This window comes from Coccomyxa subellipsoidea (assembly GCF_000258705.1).
Source record: "Coccomyxa subellipsoidea C-169, whole genome shotgun sequence".
Taxonomy (NCBI): domain Eukaryota; kingdom Viridiplantae; phylum Chlorophyta; class Trebouxiophyceae; family Coccomyxaceae; genus Coccomyxa; species Coccomyxa subellipsoidea.
The window spans coordinates 898,701-919,581 of record NW_005178030.1 but is presented as its reverse complement, the minus strand read 5'-3'; the positions used below and the strand labels follow the sequence as shown (position 1 = coordinate 919,581).

Sequence of the window (20,881 nt, the reverse complement as noted above, 5' to 3'; positions counted from 1 at the left end):
CTCTCCAGGTGAAGACCACGTGGGATGAGAACCTGTACACTACAAAGCTAGACAAGACAAAGGTTGGCATCTCCGAGGCAGAGGCCGCGCGCATTGCTACCGAGATAGAGAGGCAGGCGACGCGGAACCGGCACATGGCAGAGGAGAGGGGCCTCAAAGACAACTCTGTGCAGGAGGTGAGACACTCAAGGATACCTCCTGATGATGGGTGGCAGCAATCCCTTTTGCATAATTTGATCAGGAGCACTTGGGCAGCTTCTTTTCAGCAGCCACTGCTGTTGGGCACCAATGTCCATCGGGGGAGACTCATGTATCATCCATTTGGGCTTGAAGAGGGGCAGCCTGTCATGCGGTGAGCGGACACATCCATGATGTACATGCATGGTATCCTTGAAGCGCCAAACTGAAGCATGCATGTTTTTGTGACCGGCAGCTTGACGAGGAGGAACTGTACTCCTCGGTCACGCGTGGGGCACCGGACGACGACGCATCGGCGCGCCCGGCCGACTCGGCAAACGACATCACCTTTGGGGCTGACGCTGTCAGCGACACCTCTAGCAAACCCGCGAGCAGTTCCGGACGCGAGCCCGCCGAGGGCCCGCGCAGAGCCGCCTGGGGAAACGCCGGCGCTGGTGTCGCCGTCGTCTCCGGCAGGTTTGGCCCTTTTTGCTACTTTGCCTGCTCCTTCTCATGCAACATTGCTGCTGGAGTTGCTCTTACCTTACGGCTTCATGTACGCCTACTGGGATGCTGCTGGAAGGCTTCAATGGAGCATCCTTGCTATAAGAAGCAGCATGGTGCAATGAGATCACCTGGGTTTTTCTGCGTGCGCAGGGGCAACTCCTGGGAGCCGCCAGGGAAGGTGCGCACGGCGCCGGTGGCTGTGGTGGACCCGCGCAAGGAGCACAACAAGCTGCGGCTGCAGATGACGGGCGGCGCCGTGCACAAGGGCAAGGACCGCTCCTCGCCCTCATCCTACGGCACTCCCAAGGGCCTTCGCTCGCCCCTTGCCTCCCCCCTTGTCGGCGACTCCATCCAGGTGCGCATGCTGCCGCCCCATGCATTACTGTCGTTTTCTGCTGATACTAGTCAGTGCTCTTGATACCTTCCTCAGGAAGGGGCATCTGCCCATTTCTATGTATCGGCAGCGTGCAATTTGAACTTACCACCGGGCTTTTGCCTTGGGCAGCCTGTCTCTGTGTGTTGTTACCAGGCAGCACTTATGTCTCATTGGGTGCCGTTCGTGGAACTTGCCGAGATATTCGCGCTTCAGTTCAAGGCCTGACTGTTGGCGGGCTGAAAACTGCAGGTCGAGGCGCTGGATCTGAACCCGGGGGTGGCGCGCATCGACCGCAAGACGCGCAAGGAGTTCGAGGAGTTCAAGACAAAGCGGAAGGAGGGGTGCGCACCCTGCCCACTGCCAAATTACTTGCAGGATGGCACACCTGTCAGATACCTGGTGTCTGCGGTTTTTGATGCAAGGGTCGCTCCTGTGTGCACACCTGGGTGTCCTTTCCGGCGAACAACATGCCTCACCAATTTGTTGCCGCCATGCGATTGAAATTCCGAGTGCGTGCACGACAGGACGGTGGCAGCGGATCTGCGCTCGTTCAGCCACGACCTGGCGTCCGGCGGGCGCAAACCGGGGGGCGACCAGCCGCCGCTGAGCTCCTCCGCGGGGTCCTCCAAGGCGGGGGGCGTCCTGTCCCCCGCCTCTGCGCCCCCCTCCAATTCCTCCTTCTCCTCCGATGCGCCCCCGGGTCCCCCCGCTCCGCCTTCCACCTCAGCACCTGTCCCCGCAGCCGCCGCTGCCGCCTCCCCGGGCACTGCCGGTGCTGCTCCCTCTCACCCGTTTTCATTTCATCATGCTAGTGAGCATGCTGCTCTCCAGTGAAAGCTTGAGAGGCTCCAGCGCTTAATGACTCACACAAGGCTTTTGATTTATCTCAGGGTGCTTCAGGCATTGAAGTCCTATAAGCTGGTATAAGCCCGACTCACTTCACCATAATTATGTAAGGATCAGCTTGTAAAACGGGCCCCTAATAATGCGCAGGCAGGCAGCCCAGCAGCGGGCAGCCGCCACGGCCACCGGCCTCTAAGTCCAGCCTCAACCCGGACGCCAAGTCTTTCCTGTTCAACCCCAACGCCAAGGAGTTTACGCCTACCTTCTCGGCCGCCACCACTCCCGCGGCCACGCCGCCGGCCACTCCGGCCTCCAGCGTCGGCGGCGCGAGTGCATTCCGCCAGAATAGCTTCGGCAGCAGCCACTTTGGCGGCCCCGCTGGCGCCAGCCAGTGGCTCAACTCGCGCAGCCATAGCAGCACCTCTGCCCATTCTGGTGACTTGCTTTTCTCTCCCCTCCTCAGGACTGGCCGCTTGTCCCGACATTAAAATTGTCTGTCTACCAATGTGACTCTTCGGTGTCAAGCCGCGCCCGCAGCACAATGGGGGGCATGCCAGCTTGCTCTGGGGTGTGAGACCGGCTGGTGATTGCTTGCAGGGGGACAGAGGAAGTTTGAGCGGCAGATGGATCGCGAGGGGCGCATGTGGGAGGACGGCCGCGGTGGCCCCGGCGGCATGGACAGGGAGCACGGCAGGAATGGGCCAGGTGGCGGCCCCGGTGGTCCACCCCCGCACGGGGGGCAGCTCCACCCCCTGTCGGCCTCGGCCGGGCTGCAGATGTCGGCCGGGCCCGGCCACATGGGCGGCCCTGTCGGGCTGCCCATGGGCGCCCACCCCGGGCAGTGGGCTGTGCCGCAGCAGTTCGTCCCCGGCCCGGCATTCATGGTCCCAGGTGCGCAATGCGCTTCTTCCTACCACTCCTGGCCCTGCTTCAAAGATTTCTTCACCTATCAAAAATTTCTCGGTCCAGCTGCATTCTGTTGTCCGAGTGCCGCTGCTGAGTGTACCCCGCATCCTTTCACTGAATCTGGCAGGCACGCCCAGTGAGGTTCGCAATGAGCTTTGCATTTACAAGGGGGTCGTGTGGGCGCGCAGGCTCGCCGCAGCAGCAGCAGATGATGTTCCGGCCGTACCCAGGTCCGGGCCCCTTCCTGGTGCCGCAGGGCAGCGTGCCGGGCAGCCCCTACAGCGGTGGCGTGATGTATGCGCCCAGGCCCCCCGCCATGCACCCTGGGGGACCGGGAGGGCCCCGGGCCCAGATGTATGCAGGCCCCGGTGAGACCCCTCACTCTACTTGTTCTTTTTAGAAGCCAGCCGTTGATGACAGGAGTGGCTGACATATTGGCAAATACCTTAGCAATGCCCTGTTGCATTTATGTTAGGATGCAGTCTGATGCTGTGTTTTGCATGATTGTGGAACGGAGGCAGCATTGAGATGTTTCCCTTGCAAAGCAGCAGCAGTGTCCTGAGGGTGTGGGGTACTGGTGCAGGCATGATGGTGCAGGGCAGCCCAGGCATGGGGCACATGATGCCGGGGCCCCACATGGGGATGCCCGGCGGCCCGGGAGGACCCCACATGGAACACCCGGGGGTCCCTGGCCCCCACGGATCCCCTGAGCAGAGGATTAGAGGCCCCGGCGGTGGCCACCAGTTCCACAGCCCCACCAAGCCCTCTTGAAGACCCCCCACTGACAGCTGGGGGCTCAGCGGCTCATCTTCCCGCAGTTGACTCGACAGTGGAGGAAGGGCCTCAGAGGATTGTGGGGCACGACTGGTGACACTAGCCATTAACAAGGTTGCGAGTTGAGAGAGACCAGCTGGCTGCAGCATTGGATGAAGGCCAAAAATGCTCTGGGCTTTCACTCCATCTTGGCTGCCAAACTTAGAGCTTCCCAGCTCTTCGCCAGAGATGCCTGTTGGGTGCCGAACAACGCTTCTAGGGATCTGCTTGGAGTGCAGCAGCTGTTGTAGTGCAGCAATCTGTGTCATGCAGCGAGAGGAGGGAGTGGTGAGAGGAGGCCGGCTGATCGCGCGCTCTGCCGCAACAGCCCCTTTTTATGGGAGATAGCAGGCTTCATAAGAACACGCTCTCTGAGCTGGTGCACTTGAGGGATGCTGGTTGAGCAGCAGAGGACTTGCAGCATGTTGTGCTCATGCAGCATGGAACCCCGAGATATAAGATCTCTGTATGGGGACATGCTCAGGACGTTGGGGTTTGCTGCATGCAATCTCGCAGTAATAACAATGCCCTGATCAGTTGAAACACAAGAGATCCAGACCTGCTCAATTGGATCACAACATGTAAAAGCAGGCCATCTCAAATTGAGATTCTCAATGCTGTTTGTCTCTTTATCACATGGCAAACACATGTCCAATCCTCTCTCTTTGAAACGACAGCTGCTCTCCACAGCAGCAGAAATCGGGCAATCATTTGCGACAGACTGCTTCTGTTAGTGTTGCTAAAGACAGCAGCACTGGAAATAAACAATATTGCAACCCTCACTAAGTTGAAATCAGCTAATGCAAATCTACAGCTGTGACGCGCATGCGCCATCAACCCCTGCTGCATGTCATGCGTGCCCATCACTCCATCTGCGGTAACCCCTGAAACATCCACACACAAAGGGCTCAGTATTCCCAGAGCATACCATATAGAGTGTCCTGCTGCACATGAGGCAACCTGCCCCACTTATTTTGACATTGATAAGAGCTCAAGACATTGCCTTAACGCAGCAAGCTCCTACGGCATTTGGAAGACAAGACAGATGAGTGGCAGAATAACCAATGTTTGAAGAAAGAATGGCAGCTGTGAAGAGCTCACCTCATGCAGCACTCCCATGTCAGCCACTGTGCAGCATTGGCAGGGAACGCTCTAATGAGTGTTGGCCGGATGCCTGCATACAGTGCAGCCGCGCCCCCTGCACGCCCCAACACTCTCTCGTCAACCTCCATCACCATTACTTTCGCCCCCCTTCTGCATCCTTCCTCTAGTGACACCCATTCGTCAAGAATAGCCCCATGGATGGAGCCAAACATGTCTTTCCATTGCTGTCTTTCGTGTCCTCTTCAAGGGTTTCAGGGCCATGTGGATTCCAGGGTCTAGAGGTATAAATCTACAGTGCCTTGAAACGTGCGACCTCATACGTGCGACCTCATCCGCAAGGCACCGAGTGCGCAGGGGATGTGAGCCTCGCCTTCGCGGTGCATCATGGTGAGGTTGCGCAGGACGCCGACGTCGCGCGGCGACCCCGGGGTGGCCGTCTGGATGCGCGTCTTTGCCACGTCTATGGGCAGCACGGTGGCCCACATGACCATGCCGGCCAGGCCGCCGCACACGATGGAGCTGGCCGCGTCGCCGAGGATCGCCAGGAAGCCGTCCCCAGACGGCGCGGCCGACGGCTGCCGGCCGGGGATGACTCGCCGGAGCAGCTCGTAGACTGTGAAGAAGAGGGCGTTCCCGGGCGTCTCCCGCGCCATCGTAGCGCCCGTACCCCTGGTGAGGCCCCGTAGCCCCTCGGTCCGTAGCAGGTGCTGCAGGCATGTGATCCCGCTGCTGTACGGGGGCTTTGCCCCGCCGTGCACATTCCTGTGCGCCATCTGCATCCGGCACTGCAGCGCACACAAATAGTAGCACACCTCAGTCCGTTGTATTGGCCCCTTCAGCTCTGCCTGCTGCCGTGCGAGCAATGACATGGAAAGAGCATGATGAAGAATCATTCGTGGACTCGTGAGGACTCGTGGCTGATACGTATATGTATGCGGGCACATCTGCAGAAAAGGCAAATGGAAGGGACACCTTGATGAGCTCGAAGGGTGATAACACAGAGCTGAGGACAACGCCTGCGACTCCTGCTGACAGTGCTACCGATCCCAGATCTGGTCTGGCTATATCTGCCTGCATTCCACATGCAACCTGGTCAATATTGCTGCCCTGATTGCCGTGCGAGCATACATCTGAAGAATGAGAAGAGGAGCTGCCTTGCATTACCTCCAGGTATCTGAGCATTGAAGTGTACACCGTGTAATTGATGCCTGCGTCCAGCACCAGTCTTTGCTCAGGGCCATTCACGGCAGTGATGCAGAATGCCCTACCACAATCCACTCATCAAAGAGGCAGTTCAGGTTGATCAAGGATCAAGCACAGGAGAGGCTTGGCAGTCGCGTGCCTGTTTCAAGAGCGCCGCCTGTCACTGGTGCTGTGACTCCCCTGTACAGACCCCTGACCTGCAAGGAAATGGCAATACTGAGGTACCTAACAGACGATGCACACCTCGCAAAGCACAAATGATCCAGTGCTGTCAATTCTACGTACCCCCTCGTACTGTAGAATAGCTCTGAAACATTGCCATGCATTCTTGTAAGCTCCTGGTGGGGAAGCTTGAAGCCTGCACTCACAGGCATAACGCTTTAGGGCTGCTTTCGACTAGCTCCGAAAATCTCGAGATGAATCTGATTGGCAGGCAACCTCTCACCTGACTTTGACAGTGTCAAATGAATAGCCGCTGTAAATATTTGCACCTCCTGCAAGACTGCCAGCAATGTATTCCTCCACGAAATGGTTTCTGTGCGTTGATGATCTGCTGTTGTGCGACATTCACTTGATCAATGTACGATACGAGACAATTTACGGTCCTTAACTTTGTCAGTTTAGGGAACATAGGCCTGGAGGTGTTCTTCCAATGATCAGCATTGCCAACCCACTCATCACTCTACAATTATATGAGATCCATTCCCTTATGTCACTGTACATATGTTTATATCGTATTCAAGGTGTCTGTCAAGGCGATTGCAGTCTGATAAGCGTCTCTCAAGACGTGAATTCATTCTTGGAATGGGCAACCTGATCACGTGAGGAGTTCAGGCCTCCAATGGTCTGCAAGCTTGAAGCTTTGGGTTTGCCTTAATCTTTACACATGGTGTCTTAATGCAAGCATACTTCTGGTGACTTACTCTCACAATTTCTTTATATGCCATATGCCCATCCTAGGATGCATCTGATCAGCCCGTGGGCCCATTCATGTGCACATGCTGCTTCGAGCACGTGGGCAAGTTGCCACATGCAGCAGCACCCAAATGCTGCCATAACATGGCGGCGCAAAATGACATGCAACAGCAAGAAATGACGGAAACCTGGCAGCTCTAGCGTCTTCTACAGGACCCCAAGAAAATGATATGTTCAAAATGGGCTTCCAAGGCTCTAGGCTACCCTGCGCAACGGCTCAGACAGGCCAAGGAGTCGATGCATCGTTGCACTTTCCTTTGGAAAGCTTCAAATTAGTATGTGGTCCCGAATGTGGTCATGAATCTCACCAAATATGCTGACTTCCCCTTTTTGAACGATAAATTAATCCAATTGCAAGCAAGGAACTGATGATTCCCGCGTGCCTTCCCTGCTCAGGAGGAACAAATTCCTCATCTGGCCAGGGCCTTCTGCGTTCCAGAACAAACATGCTCTGACTGCATGTCACACCGTACTGCCTAAATTCCTGAACTTCATCGCCGCAACGCAAGTCAAATAGCAATCTTTGGTACACACACTCACTTCTCAGCTGTAGCCCACTGCCGCTAGCCTAGCCTGTGGCTCAAAATGTACAGCACAGCGCAGGGCTTGCAACGGGCGCAGCCATTACTCTACGCCCACACAGAATGCTGCGTGTCGATGTTATGCAGCGCTCGCCAGATGGCACTGTTGCACTTGAAGCCGGAACCAAATGCAATCTGCCACACGCGGTCCCCCCGGCGCACGCCCACCTTTGTCTCGATGTTTGCCAGCACATACCTGCGCGCACACAGGACTCTCTCAGCACATGCTGTCTGCACGCCAATGCATACAGCAGTACCATTAGTCTTACCGAGTACCAAACTGCCAATTGACCAGCTGGAGAAGCCCACACAGACCGGTCATGTGAGTCTGCGGGACCAGTTTTGTTGGTGGCATCCGCTGAGTCATTAGGCGGATGCCTGCACATTTTGACAGGAACATATGCATGCATGCACCAAAGCTGCTCGTCTCATCAGACACAATTGCATGACTTTGTATTTGTAGTCATCAAACTTTGTGCCCACAAGTTTGTCACCCTTCGTACAAATTTTGTTACAAAGGGTGACTTTGTAAACCTACTGCATTGGTTGCCTCACACCCTTAGCTGCAGAGAGGAGACCACTGCATTCAGACTAACTCAAGGGCAGTGCAGGGCCGCACCAGATTGAGGATGAGGAGGTGTTGCCATAGCGGAAGAGGGTGTCCTTGGAGGGCTGCATGAGCGCAGGGGTCATTGCCAGCTGCTTCTCAATCTCCTCCACCACTCCGCGCCCGCCCGTGTGTATGCACACGTGCTCGAACGCCAGCTTGAAGTCTGGGATGTATGGCTTTATCCGCCGCTTCAGCACCTGCACATTCACATTGTACCCTCATGTCAACTTCGTCTGTTCAGTTCTCCTCCAACGCCATTGGATTTGCCAGTTATAATCCATGCAGAGCACTGGATCCTGCTCGACCAGCTTCAGTAGTACGCGCAGTTTTTGACATTGCGAGAGCTTGGTGAACAATGTTAGCCACCATGTATCTGCTGCCCAGTGCTGGGCTGCAGAAGTGAAGCAGCCATGCACTGCTCCTATGCTCAGGCGTTTGCATTGCTTGCGTGGAAATCGGACCACAACAAGAGCCAGGCTCCCTTGAGATACTGCCGTCCAGCTAGCGTAGCAATGGGCATAGGGGCGTGCCTTGCGCATGACAAGGTTGATGAAGAATAAGAGCTGCTCTGAGACGGGCAGCACCAGGGGCCCCAGCGTCGTGATGTTGGCCTTCAGGGCATGCCCAGCAATCGACATCAGGTCCTTCGACAGGTACACCCCTGCACCACACCAAGAATACACCCTCGACCCCTGCCCTATTACAGTGGCCTTCCAGCCTTGAACAACACTAATTTGGCCCCAATCTTCTGCAATAACCCCTCTCTCGACTTCCAGCAACTTAAGAATGACTTTCCTCATGCTATGCCAATTGATTCCGTACTACTGCGCAGAAATCCGCTACAAAATTTTGCAGCAAGGCAGCAGCATCAGCCACCTCGACAGTGCCACTTTTGTACTGTAATAAGAAAAAAAGTGCAGAGGGGATGCCGGTACCTGCTGTGCCGTCCTCGTCCTCCTGCTGGAAGACGCAGCCGTAGGACGCATCGCTGGCGCCCATGTGAGTGCGCACCACATGCGCCAGCTCGTACCTGCACACGCCATGTCAGCAATCCACGTCACCACACTTGCAGCACCGCAATTCTACGTTTTACCTGCAGCTGCTTCACGTTAATCGTGGCATGTCTTCTCCATCAATATTCAACCATACTGTGCGGCAAAAACTTTAAATAGTGTGTAGACCTTACTTGGAACAGCGTGCAAATGCCTGTTGTTTGACAGACAGGATAATGATGCACTGCACTGCGGGTGGGCTGGGGGCACTGACTTGGCTCGTCGGCGGTCGCTGCGGCGGTTGGACATGAGGACGGCCGCGGCCCCGACGCGGAAGAGGCAGTTGGGGATGAGCATGGCGCGGTCGTTGCCAAAGTACCAGTTCTGCGTTATGTTCTCCGTGCTGATCACCAGCGCCCTGCTGTTGGGGTACACCTGCCGCCAGACTCCCACCCCTCACATCCCGGCGCTAGCCATGCAACACTCCCAAACAGCTGAGACATGTCCTTCGTGGCACCATTGAACCTACAGGACTGTTTGTTGTCTCCCATGGACCCCCTTTTGTGGAACAGTGAACTTAATCCCACAGGAGACCCCTGAAGTGTGCAAGCCTCTGTGAGGACCTGCAGGATTTGGCGCAGTAGAACAAGCTTTGGCAATCTCAAATCTCCTTTAGCTCACAACCAGCACATGCAAAAGGTTATCCTGACTATACCCCGAGCATCAGGCATGCACCTGCACCTGGGATGCTGATCAAAGAGAGACTTATACGAGAACAATGGACCAAGTGATTAACCCAAGATCAGGTCGCACCTGCAGCAGTTCCTTGGCGAGGGAGATGGCGATGACGCCAGCAGAGCAGCCCATGCCCGACAGGTTGTACGAGACCACGTTGGACTTCATCTTGAAGTGGTTCACGATCATGGCGCTCAGGGAGGGCGTCGGATTGAACAGCGAGCAGTTCACTATCAGGATGTCCACCTGGCAGCAGCAGAGCATGCCACCTCAGCACGCCTGAACCCCCCTCCACATTCACCCCAACTCAAGCACAGGACGAGCCCATGTCAAGCATGGGACCAACACAATACGCAGGACATAGCCCACAGGACCACTGCCAGGACAAGGTGATCGGAGCAGAGGCAGATGTATGTCATGGGCTAAGCGGGGGTTGGTTGCGAGGGGTGGGCTTGCCTGGCGTGGCTTCAGGTTGCATGATGCCAGAACCTCCCTCACGCTTTCAAACATGACCATCTCGGCCTCCACCCGAGCCGCCTTCATGGAAATGCTGGCCGGCACAGAGTGCACAGCTGCAGAGAGCACGACACACCAATTTTACAGCTCTGTGGTGCACTGCAGCAGTAGGAACCCTGCAGCAAGGATCAAGGAGCATCCACCTCTGCGGCAGTAGGGGAGCCCCTTGAGTTTCTTGTTCCCTCACCTTCTGGCAGGTACGTCTCATCGCCCAACCCAGACCGCTCAATGATCTTCCTCTGGAACTCCATGCTCTTCTCAGTGAACTTCTGCACCAGGCATAGGAGCTCACATCAGTGTGGCGAAGAGCCAAGCAATGACTGACATCCAAGTAAGTCACTGGCTAGGCAAAGGGCACCAGAAATGTGGTGAAAATTGCCTTGCAGTCCCGAGACAGATCCAAGAATTTTGCATGGGGCATTTTCAACCTGCGAACGGAACACAGCGGCGTCAGTGAGCAGACAGGATGTGCCAGACATTGTCCACAACGCAAAATGCAGTCCCAGATTGTGAAGCTTTCCAGGAACGCAGTTTCCGGGCCTTGGAAAGGGAACACACTCGTCGGGCGGTTTGTAGCAGTGGTAGTCGAGCAGATACACCGGTTTGCTGCGCGAGAAGACATAGACAGACGCCACCATTGTCAGCAGAAGGCAGCAGGCCATGAAAGTGATCTGCGAGGGGCACAACTTCATCAGTGCCAGCTTTCTTCAGACAAGGAGTGGGTCAGTCAGCAACTCCTGCAGTACCGAGATGCACAGATAAATGGGGAAACTGTAGCTGACCATGTTGAATTGCAGATTTGTCTTTGCAGCGACATCCCATATCTGCATGAGCTCCCCGCTCTTGGCCATATTGCCAAGCTCCAGCTGTAAGGGCACCACCCACGTCACTCACAACAATAGGCTAGTAAAGGCAAAACAGTGATTATCCTCGGAAGAATTGCTAGTATACTACGCAGTAAAAGGCTGATATCATCTGGTACTTAAGGAGGAAGAACACGAACCACGAGGGTGCCGCCCACAGGTAAGAGGAAGAGTGTAATAGCATGACGACATAGTAGGTGGTAGCCACGCTTGACGTAGTTGAAGGCGACATCTCGGGTGAAGTCTGCAAGTTCGTCACACCAGTCAGCCCTTCTACGTGATCAACTTTGACCTTTATGCAGCAGAAGACGCTCCCACGCACCAGGAATACGACCCAAGACGGGAAATTCTGTAAGATGTCGTTGGCCTCCCCGTCCCATATCTTTTGTTGTACTTTGTTCAGACTTGAATAATTACCTTCCGATCACCTGCTTACCTTACAAGGTAGAGAACATCCGAAACAAATGATGCACCACGAAACCGATAATTCTGCCAATCGAAAGCGCACAGGAGATGGTGATCAGCAATTTCGTCCGCACAGCTCTTTCATCATCGGATACAAGACGCTTGCGAACCGTTGGAAGCGAGGCCAAGGTCCTGGTTGGGCCCAAGCCGACTACAGGCCATGGTTATGTCATGCATTCCTGATTTGGCAACATTGTCATCTTGCCCTAATTCCTGTGCAGGGCTGGCATCCACTGGCTTCGCAGGGTTTTCACTGGCTGCTTCAGTGAACAATTAACAGACAGATGTTGGGAACACCGGATCAAGAGGACAATTTGTATTTCTATTTGCATTAGCGACGTCATGATGTTCATCCACGTTGATGCGCCCGCTCATAAAAAAGGCAGCCCCTTCAGTGAAGTGAGGGCAGGCCCACAGCTGGAAGAACATCATAGTACTATCGTCTGCTTAGTAATCTTTCACTGTCAACATCACATTCGTACATACCACCGATGCACTACATGGGGGCGCCAGGAGCCACCAGTACTCATCACAATTAATTATTTCCACACCGTTGCAGCTCGGCATTCGTTCCAAATCTTGATCAAAACGTCTTGCAGGGCAGTGCAAAAAAGAGATCACCATGCATTCAGAGAAAGAGCATCCTACTTGGAGAAATCCACATAAGCGACACAATCTTCCTACCAGCATTTCCTCTGGATGTCCAAAGGTCAACACTCCTGGAGTCATAGCCTATGACTGAGCATGCTAGCACCTGGGTTAACCAGACGGCTTGCAGCTTCGAGAACACACCACAAACATTTTGCTATCTCGCAGGCAGGCTGCACAAAGTACCCAGAGCAAGAGAGACCCCAGCACCTTTTGAGGGTGCAGATGGCGCAAGACACATGCTATTTGGCTTTTTAAGAATTCCAGTTGCTGCATTCTGCAGCAAGCGTTGCGCACATGACTCATAAATCACGACAGCAGAATCAAATGTACATCAGCATCAGGGAGCTTGCCAGTCATGACCAGCAGCAGTCATGATCTAGGCATGCTGACTCCGCTGTGATTCTGGTCAAAATCCGGCCGGAGGTCCCACAAGACAAACATTTGATACCTCATCATAACACAGCACCACTTCTCTCACAGACCACTGCACAGCGATGTCACTCTCATGTGCGGCCATCGTCACGAGTCAGCCTTTTTATTACATCAAGGCTGAGACCTTCCGGTCATAATTCACAGACCCTGGTACTCTGCACCCTATGTACACCACACATATCTACTCTTTTCTGTGCTCCCTTACCTCTTGCTATCTCTGCATGGTCCAGCTGTCTCAAGCATGGTCCAGCACATTGATTCATCTGCCCCTCGTACCTTGTATCACCTCAGCAGCCCTCAAGCGCCTGCTGACTGTGTGCTGAGCAGCTCAGGCAGGCTCCTCGTCAAAATTGAGGGTGCTATTCTGCCGCCGCAATCCACCGCCGCATTCCAGGCCGCCACAGCAGAGCCAGGCCCACTTTCCCAAGCCAACAAGCCCCGAGCTCAACTTGCCTGATCACCGCGTCAGCTTCAGGCAGCCGACTGGTCCGTCGAGGTGCTGACGGCGGCGCGTGCAGCGGCCGCGCGCAGGCGGGCAGTTTGGGACGAGAGCACAGTGGAGGGCGTGGAGGCAGTCTCGTGCAGCTGCTCCCACAGGCCCAGCGCGGCCGCAGTCTGGCGCAGGATGCTCGGCGCATGCTCCGCCGCATGCTGCTGCGTCCCCGACAGCGACGCGGAGGAGGCCACTTCATGCAGCTGCCCTTTGCTGCTGTCCACCGCGTGTGCGTGGCTGCTGCTGCTGCTCGGGGGCTGCGCCGGAGTGGGGTGCGCCTGCTGCGCGGAGCCCTGAGCAGCGCAGTAGCTGGGGATGCTGTCAGCGTGGCTGCTGCCGCGGGGGGACCCCGGGGGGCCGGCGGTGGCGGGCCCGAGGGGACCGATGGCGCTGGTGTCGGGGGCGGCGGGAGCCTCGGCCTGCAGGGAGGCCTGGTGCGCAGCGGTGGCCGCTGCCAGCATGGACGGATTCACCGGTGAAGCGCCCGCCTTCCCATCAGAGCCTGCCCAGCATAGCAATTTTGTTCAGCCTTGAGCAAAGCAACTTACAAGCATGTTGCTGCTTCTGCAGCAGGATTGCACATACTACCAGAAGCACAAGGACAGAAGGTAAATGCTCCCAGGCGAGCAGACCTCTGCAGACAGAGGGCAGTGAAAGTATGCACAGCGATTGGCAGCATGCAGGGTGCAACAGGGAGAGCGATGCCGGGTGACTAACAGGAGGGAGGTCACCTGCTTCGCCGCCGCTTGTTTTCAGGCGGGCCCTGCGCGAGGAGGTTATGGAGCTGCTGCTCATGTCCAGGCTGCGCGTCAGCTTGCGCTTGCCGCTGCTGATTGCCACATGCTTGCGAAATGCCGCGTCTGTACTTGGCTGCTGAACGCCCTCTTCCTCGTCTCCATCTTGTGCATCCCCCGCCTCTACAGAATTCTCCTCCTCTGAAGACGACACCTCCGCTTCTGCGAGTACAAATCAGCCGCATTCAGCAACACAGATCACCTATTCCTATAGGGATGACTTGGACTTACTGAGACATGACACCATTGGTAGTGTTCCTCGCATGCTTGAGTTGCACAAAATACACACTTTGACATCTGCAAATGTCAGAAGAGGTGATGCATTGAGCTGGGGCATGTGTCAATTCTCACCCGCGCCTGTGCCCGCAATCTGCTCAACAGAAGAGCGAGCGGCATTGATGAGGTCATTCACAGCCGCAGTAGGGGATTGCCCGGGGTTGGATGCTGAGATTGCTGCAGCGGCCGCCGGCATGCTGCTGGTCCTCAGCTGCGCTGCCAGGCTGTCAATGTTCTGTTCTGCCTTGCGCACCAGCTCCGTCATGAGCTGCACAAACAAAATGCGCCATGTAGGTTGCATGACTAATCGATCAAACGAGTGCTGACATCGTGTATGGCACGCGATATTCGATCTAGATCGGAAAATGGTGTGCCAGATCAGCTCTGCACATCTCTGACAAATGGAAGATGGAGCGGGATCTTTGAAGGTCTACGCCAGTTATTAGCACATACGCCCTGCTCTCGTGCTACCACGCAAACGTCACGCCGGAAAGGGTCAACTTGGGGAGTTGCAAGAGAAAGAAAAGCAGGGCCCACCTCCACTGAGCAGAAGGGCTGGGACAGCAGGTTGTCCAGGTGGGGCGCCCGCACTAGGAGTCCTGTCCTCTTGTGATGCTTCTTCAAGATCTTGACTAGCCCTGTGTATGCCAGGATGGACCAGTGCACCAGGAGAAGCATCTGGCCATGGAAGTCCACAAACTCCTTGAACACCCGACTGACGGCTTCAACATCATGTGCCTCTTTTGCTGCATCCTCCAGCGTGCGCAAATGTATCACGCTGTCCTCTTCCTTCTCCATGAAGAGCTCGTTGAACTGCTGGACATCCTCATTCAAGGTGAGCACGAAATTGCGCTGCCGCTGGGCCACCTCATCGCTGACATCCTCGGGATTGTTATCTTGGTCTGCTGCATGACGCTCGGGCAGCCTCTTCAAGCGCTTTTTGAGGTGCTTGTAGCACACGAAAAGGGATTGCAGCTCTGGTGTCTCTGCAGCGGAGTTACGCAGGAGCATACCAAACTTCATTGTGGCCACTCAGATTCACGACGATTCGCGCATCAGCCATCGATCACCCGAGATTGACTTTTGACCACAGACTCCTGTCGAGAACTCGAAATTTCACCGACACAAGAGCATATACCATGGTGAGCCTACTTAGGCTCTTCAGCAGTGAAAGCTCTCACACGACACGCAGCACAGCAGTGGACCTGATCACGATTGCTCAGGTTCCGGAGTGACACTCGGACTCAAGGAGACAAAGAGTTCTTCTTGGACTCAGATGCGCAAGTTCACTTGCATGCAGGTGGGCAACTGATTCAGAATTGGATTCCATTCTGCAACGGGTCCGGGCCGGGGTTCCGGGTTGTAGTGGCCAACTGCAGTGACCACTCATGAAATTACCGTTTTTGATTGTCTTTGAGGGACAACCAGGCTGTTCTGCCAGCCTGAAATGTGAGGCATGGAGAACATTGCATGTAAATCAATTCCAGTTGCATGCAACTCCTTGAAAGTTGGACACTTTACAGGACAAGCATCGCGCGTGCTCGTTGACTGTACATGTTGCATATTAGAATGGTTCGATTTGGCATGTTCCCATTGCTACAGTATGCCACAGCATGCAATCAGTGACGTCTCATGCTGGCTCAAACAAAACCTTCTCATGATCTTAATCTTCCCTGCTGCGCTCGCTGCACGTCACTGACATAATCTAGCCTCTGGGAATTGAGAGCATGCAAAATTACAACCAAGCCATTTCAAGGGATAGTACTCCTCCAACAGCCCATTTGGCCGCCGGCGCTGACTCATATTGGTACTGACTTTCTAGCAAAGATGCCCAAAATCCAGCTCATGCAATTAGTGCAGGGCATTTGTTCAGGCCGTTATCCACGTCCATTCTGCCTCCATGGTCTCACAACATCAATGGGCTTTCAATCAAATCAATCAAATCCGAAACGACCTCGTCTTCAACAGCGCTCTCAGCAAACCTCGAGCACCCACAATCTCCCTTCCAACTTCAATGCCAGGATATACATTTTCATTAAATTGACTCAACAATATAACAATCCATAAGGAAACTTCTTGAAAATCTTACGGATCAAAAATTGCTGCCTGTTTGAAAATGGCAGCTTGATATGCTCTGGCGTGTAAGATATCTGCAGCCACATGGACTCGTAAGTGCCATAATGGTGGATGCTGCCAGAACAGAAGGCATATATGAACTGCAAACTTGAGCTATTGATGCCCCAGGCCGGCTGTGCCATCTTGAAACAGCACTGCCTGATCAGCTGGTGTGTCCCATCCAGGGCCAAGACTTGCTCTGTTCCTGCTGTGATGCTCGATGGATGTGTCTGCTCACTCATAGTACCGGCGGTATGGGTCATCAACCACGGAGCAGGCGTTTTCCGGTGCCGAGGAACCCTCCTTGGCAGCGCAGGTTGCCGGGGTGCAGTCGTCTGTGTCATCAAACAGGATGATGTCGGCTGCGGTGTCGTCCTCGCAGCGAGCGCCGTCATCCCCGAAGATGATTTCGGCGTCCCCGCACGAGCCCAGCTTGCCCTCTGCCGCCTCTTCTGCGCCGCAGCCGGAGAGGTTGGGCTCTTCCATGCACAGGCTGCCATCGGCAAAGAGCCCCCAGGGGTCGATGGAGCGGCTGGCTGCGCTGGCGCACGGGCTCTGATCCCAGCGGTCGCTCTCTGAGCAGCCGGGCTCTTCGAAGCAGGAGGCATCGTCCGCCCAGGCCTCCTGAGCCTCCTCCAGAGCTGCCTCAATCTCTGCGAGGGACGTGTTGTGCGGCTGTTTGATGCCGCTCAGCACGGCTTCCAGCAGCTTCTGCGGCAGGTCTCTCAGCAGGGGCACCACCTGCGCAAGCGCATCGGACACCCCTCTTGTCATTACAACACCCCTTGGCACCCACAGCACAGGGGGTACTAGAGAATCTTTAGTACCCCCTGCACAGCAGCCCCATTGCAGGTCTGGAGCCCTTGGCACTGGTTGACCTGACAGACAGGTGATATTAAATCCCATGCAACACATGTGACAACAGGCAAGTCACAGGAGAGAAAAGGGGTAGTGGAGAGGCAACAATCCGCACCTGTTTGAGGCCAATGTGCTCCTTGAACTCAGCCGCCGCCACCAGGAGGCCCTTGTGCACCTCGGTGCAGATCTTTTTGGCGCGCACGTACTCCTCCAGCTCAGCCTTCACGCTGGCGTCCAGGGCATCGTACTGCGCCGCCAGGTCATCGTACAGGTCGCGCCCCGTCAGCAGGTGGTACATCGTGGCGGCCAGCGCGCGGATGTCATCGAGTTTGCTCCCCCTGGCCTCGCCCAGCACCGTCGCCGGGGTCATGAAGCCGAAGGTGCCCCTGCGCAGGACAGCATAGCACCCTGATCGCTAATAATTACTAAGACATGACTACATCATCGGCTACCAGGCGAGTATTTGCAGGGCATGGAGTAAGTGTCCATTTCAGCTCAAACTCAGGCAGTCGAAAATGGTGCTGACAAGGCAAGGGCTGCGCATGAAGGCCGTTCCTGGGAGGGAGTCAGGACTCTCAGCAGGTAATGGAATTGCACGGGTAGAAGAAGGAAAGGGCGCGCACTTCCAGCGGGCGAGTGACTGAGAGCCGATCTGGGTGGCGCAGCCGAAGTCTGCCAGCTTGATGATGCCGTCGTCAAAGTAGAGGAAGTTGGCGGGCTTGATGTCACGGTGCAGCCATTTGGCTCCGTGCACCTGCACCACTGCTGCCAGCACCTGCCCCAGAGTATAGAGCAGCAGGCTCCTCTCCAGCAAGGGCTCATCTCTGCCCATTGCACACACAAGCCCATGATGTCAGCAATTGCAGTTGCCAGAAGAAACGCTGCTGCCTGAGTAAACTAATCACGTCCTTTCATGCCGCCAAGTTGCTGCCCAAAATACATGGGACCTCAATTGCGCTCAACTGTGCAAAGGACTGGCCGCCAGACAGGACTGCAGTTTTAGAGCAGCGCTCAAAACACCAGAACATCAAGGATTGGAAGACATCAAGAACATTGACCAGGGAGGGAGAGGCTGGCGCAGGAATGCCCACCTGATCAGGCCGTGCAGGCTCCCTGCTGCCAGCTCCACCAGGAGAACATCCTTGTCCACTTCCGGCGCATACACCCACGCGATGGGCCGCGCGATGTTGTCACGGGGCCCGATGGCGGTGTACGCGGCGGCCTCATTGCACAGGTCCTCCCGCGCCTTGTCATCGTGGGGGACCTTGGCAGCTGCCGCGAAGCTGACGGTGACGGCTGACACCGTCCCCATCCCGCCGCTGCCCAGCTGGGCCCCATCCTCTGGGAAGCTGACCAGTGTGCCCTGAAAAGCAAGCAATGTCACTGTGAAGATCATGGGCTCGGCTCATCTTTTTGACCTCATGCCAAGAGGTGCACTGCCCGAGCGATGTTCCCTCAAGTTCTACTGGTGGGTGCTGTGGCAGCAGAGACAAGATTACGTCAATGAGGAATGCAGAGGGACACTTTCAGCGCACAGCCATCCTGAAAGTACAGAGCTGTGTGAATTTATGTGCGAGCAGGTGCGCACCGCTGGCATGTGGAAAAGGCTCTTGGCCCGCTGCAGCTCCTTCTCTTTTGCTTCCAACGTTGCCTGCACATCATAGAAGCTCCTAATCTCAATCCAACATGCACATCAAGGCCAGGAGTCACAGCAGATGAGCAACTCCACGCACCATAGGCGCCACTGTCTCTCCATGGAGTTAGCAGTGACTGCAGTGGTTCATTGGATTGCCAACGTGATCATTCAAGGCATGATGCAAAGATCAGATCATTAGGCATGGAGGTGTGGCTTTCAGTTTTGCGGTGTCAATCCAAAGTGGGCGTACCTCTGCCTTTTCAGCCTGGCGGCGCAGTTCTTGCTCCAGGTCCTTGATCCTCTTCAGGTGGGTGGGAATCGGCACAGAGGACTTCACTACAGAGATGAGCATCGCCTCTGGGGACATGCGCTGGGCCTGCAAGAATACACTGTGGTCACAAGCGCAAGAGGATATCCTCCTGACTCACAGCAGAGCAGCCTGGAAGGATGCATGCCTCAATAGCCACGGACAAGGCTGAACCAAACAAACAGCAAAGATGGCAGGCCAGCACAGGTGGGGATGTTACCTGTGCTGGCAGGTTGGCTTTCAGCTGGCTGATCTCCCTTTCCGCAGCAGTCAGCTTCTGCTGCAGATCCACGCTGCGGCTCTCCACCAATTTCCTGGCTGCCTCCTTGTCCTCCAGCGCTGCTGACAGGTCGGCCATGTAGCCTGCCAGCCTGACATTGTCTGCTTCTGCTGTGGACACCTACAATGCCAGTGCACAACATGCGTCAGTTTTAGCAATGCTTGTTCTCTCAATTGACCAGCTGACTTTTACACACATTTTATGTGGCACAAGCAAAGCTGCCAATGTAACCATGGCCGCACCTGAGTACGCAGCTTGGCAATCTCTTCTGCCTTATCTGCAGACTCCTCTTTTGCTGCCACCAAATCTGCCTCCAGTTGCGCTGTCTTTTCGCTGTCGCTGCAGGGAGCACTGGCCTGCTCCTCAGCAGGGAACATGCCGGCAATGAAGTCCGCAGCCCCCTCTCCCGTCCCTGGAGCCTGGCGCACCATCAGAGAAACGTGCTCGGTGTTTTGTTATCTTTCAAGAGCTAAACAACAGCAGTGCGACAGGTAATCATCTCACCTGCACATGCTCTTCAGGCAGTGTCTCCTCGCTCCCCACCTCTTCCTTCTGAGGAATGCGCTCCATCTGCAAAGCAGCATAAACCATGCCGTCATGCCGTCTCATGCCGTTTCATGCCGTCTCTCGCATCTCTCGCATCGAAGAGAATCCGCAAAATTCAGACCTCGCATCTTTGGGTTTTTAGACATCTTTGCAGAGTCCGCCACACCAAAACCTTCACAAAGTGACCCCACTCAAGCAAGGTTTGTTAATTGGAAGTGCAGTATAAGTATCGCACCTCGTCATCTGTGCTGTCAATTTCGACGAGCGGTGCCGTTCGTTTCGATGTACCTTGATCTGGCGAGTAGCCAGTCTTGGTCTCTGGGTAACCCTGAGACGAGCAGACACACAGAGACTGATGAGAATAGACTTACAGTCAGTAAAACCTCTCTAATGCACCAACAACCTAGATCGGACAAATTTTATGGCGTTGTTGGCGGCATGTACTGTCTCTCGATGTGGCGCGCCATGGGAATTTTTTCAAAAAGGACAGCTCTGATTGCATGCTTCAAACAAAGTTGCAATTGGATTTTAATTTTAGGTGTGCTTTTCACGAGCCCAGCTGCACCAATTTGGTACAGACAGGGTGCAACTCCTACTCCACTGTCTTGGCACAAACCGGAAGCAAGACGCAGAATAAGCTCGTACCAGGGTGCAGGAGTCTTCCAGGACCTTCGTAGCCCCAAAGCAAGGGATCCATCGCAGCAGGTTCAGGGTGAGCTTCATCTTGTTGTGCTTCGAGTTTGGTGCAGGTCGCTCGATCAAGGCAAAGGAGCTGGCTTCAATTCGCGATGCGAATACGAGGCTAGCACTCTTGCTCAATCAATACA

At 55.3% G+C, this 20,881-nt stretch overlaps 3 protein-coding genes across 3 annotated transcripts; all 3 read right to left on the bottom strand.

Moving 5' to 3' along the window:
- Nucleotides 1-3,456: 3,456 nt before the first annotated feature.
- On the bottom strand, nt 3,457-11,030 carry COCSUDRAFT_48294 (hypothetical protein; the record flags this gene model as incomplete). Its single annotated transcript, XM_005645636.1, has 14 exons — nt 3,457-4,506; nt 4,724-4,820; nt 5,097-5,511; nt 5,699-5,797; nt 7,546-7,681; nt 8,105-8,292; nt 8,680-8,756; nt 9,031-9,125; nt 9,362-9,522; nt 9,901-10,068; nt 10,312-10,394; nt 10,526-10,607; nt 10,697-10,766; nt 10,897-11,030. 14 exons carry the CDS (start codon nt 11,028-11,030, stop codon nt 4,473-4,475), a joined length of 1,839 nt encoding a protein of 612 aa, XP_005645693.1. The 3' UTR covers nt 3,457-4,472.
- Nucleotides 11,031-14,690: 3,660 nt separating this feature from the next.
- On the bottom strand, nt 14,691-15,335 carry COCSUDRAFT_17962 (hypothetical protein; the record flags this gene model as incomplete). Its single annotated transcript, XM_005645635.1, has 1 exon — nt 14,691-15,335. One exon carries the CDS (start codon nt 15,333-15,335, stop codon nt 14,691-14,693), a length of 645 nt encoding a protein of 214 aa, XP_005645692.1.
- Nucleotides 15,336-16,661: 1,326 nt separating this feature from the next.
- On the bottom strand, nt 16,662-20,777 carry COCSUDRAFT_57064 (kinase-like protein; the record flags this gene model as incomplete). Its single annotated transcript, XM_005645634.1, has 11 exons — nt 16,662-17,168; nt 17,401-17,671; nt 17,909-18,109; nt 18,377-18,648; nt 18,874-18,936; nt 19,172-19,297; nt 19,449-19,628; nt 19,751-19,927; nt 20,013-20,078; nt 20,290-20,382; nt 20,700-20,777. 11 exons carry the CDS (start codon nt 20,775-20,777, stop codon nt 16,662-16,664), a joined length of 2,034 nt encoding a protein of 677 aa, XP_005645691.1.
- Between the last annotated feature and the right edge of the window lie 104 nt (nt 20,778-20,881).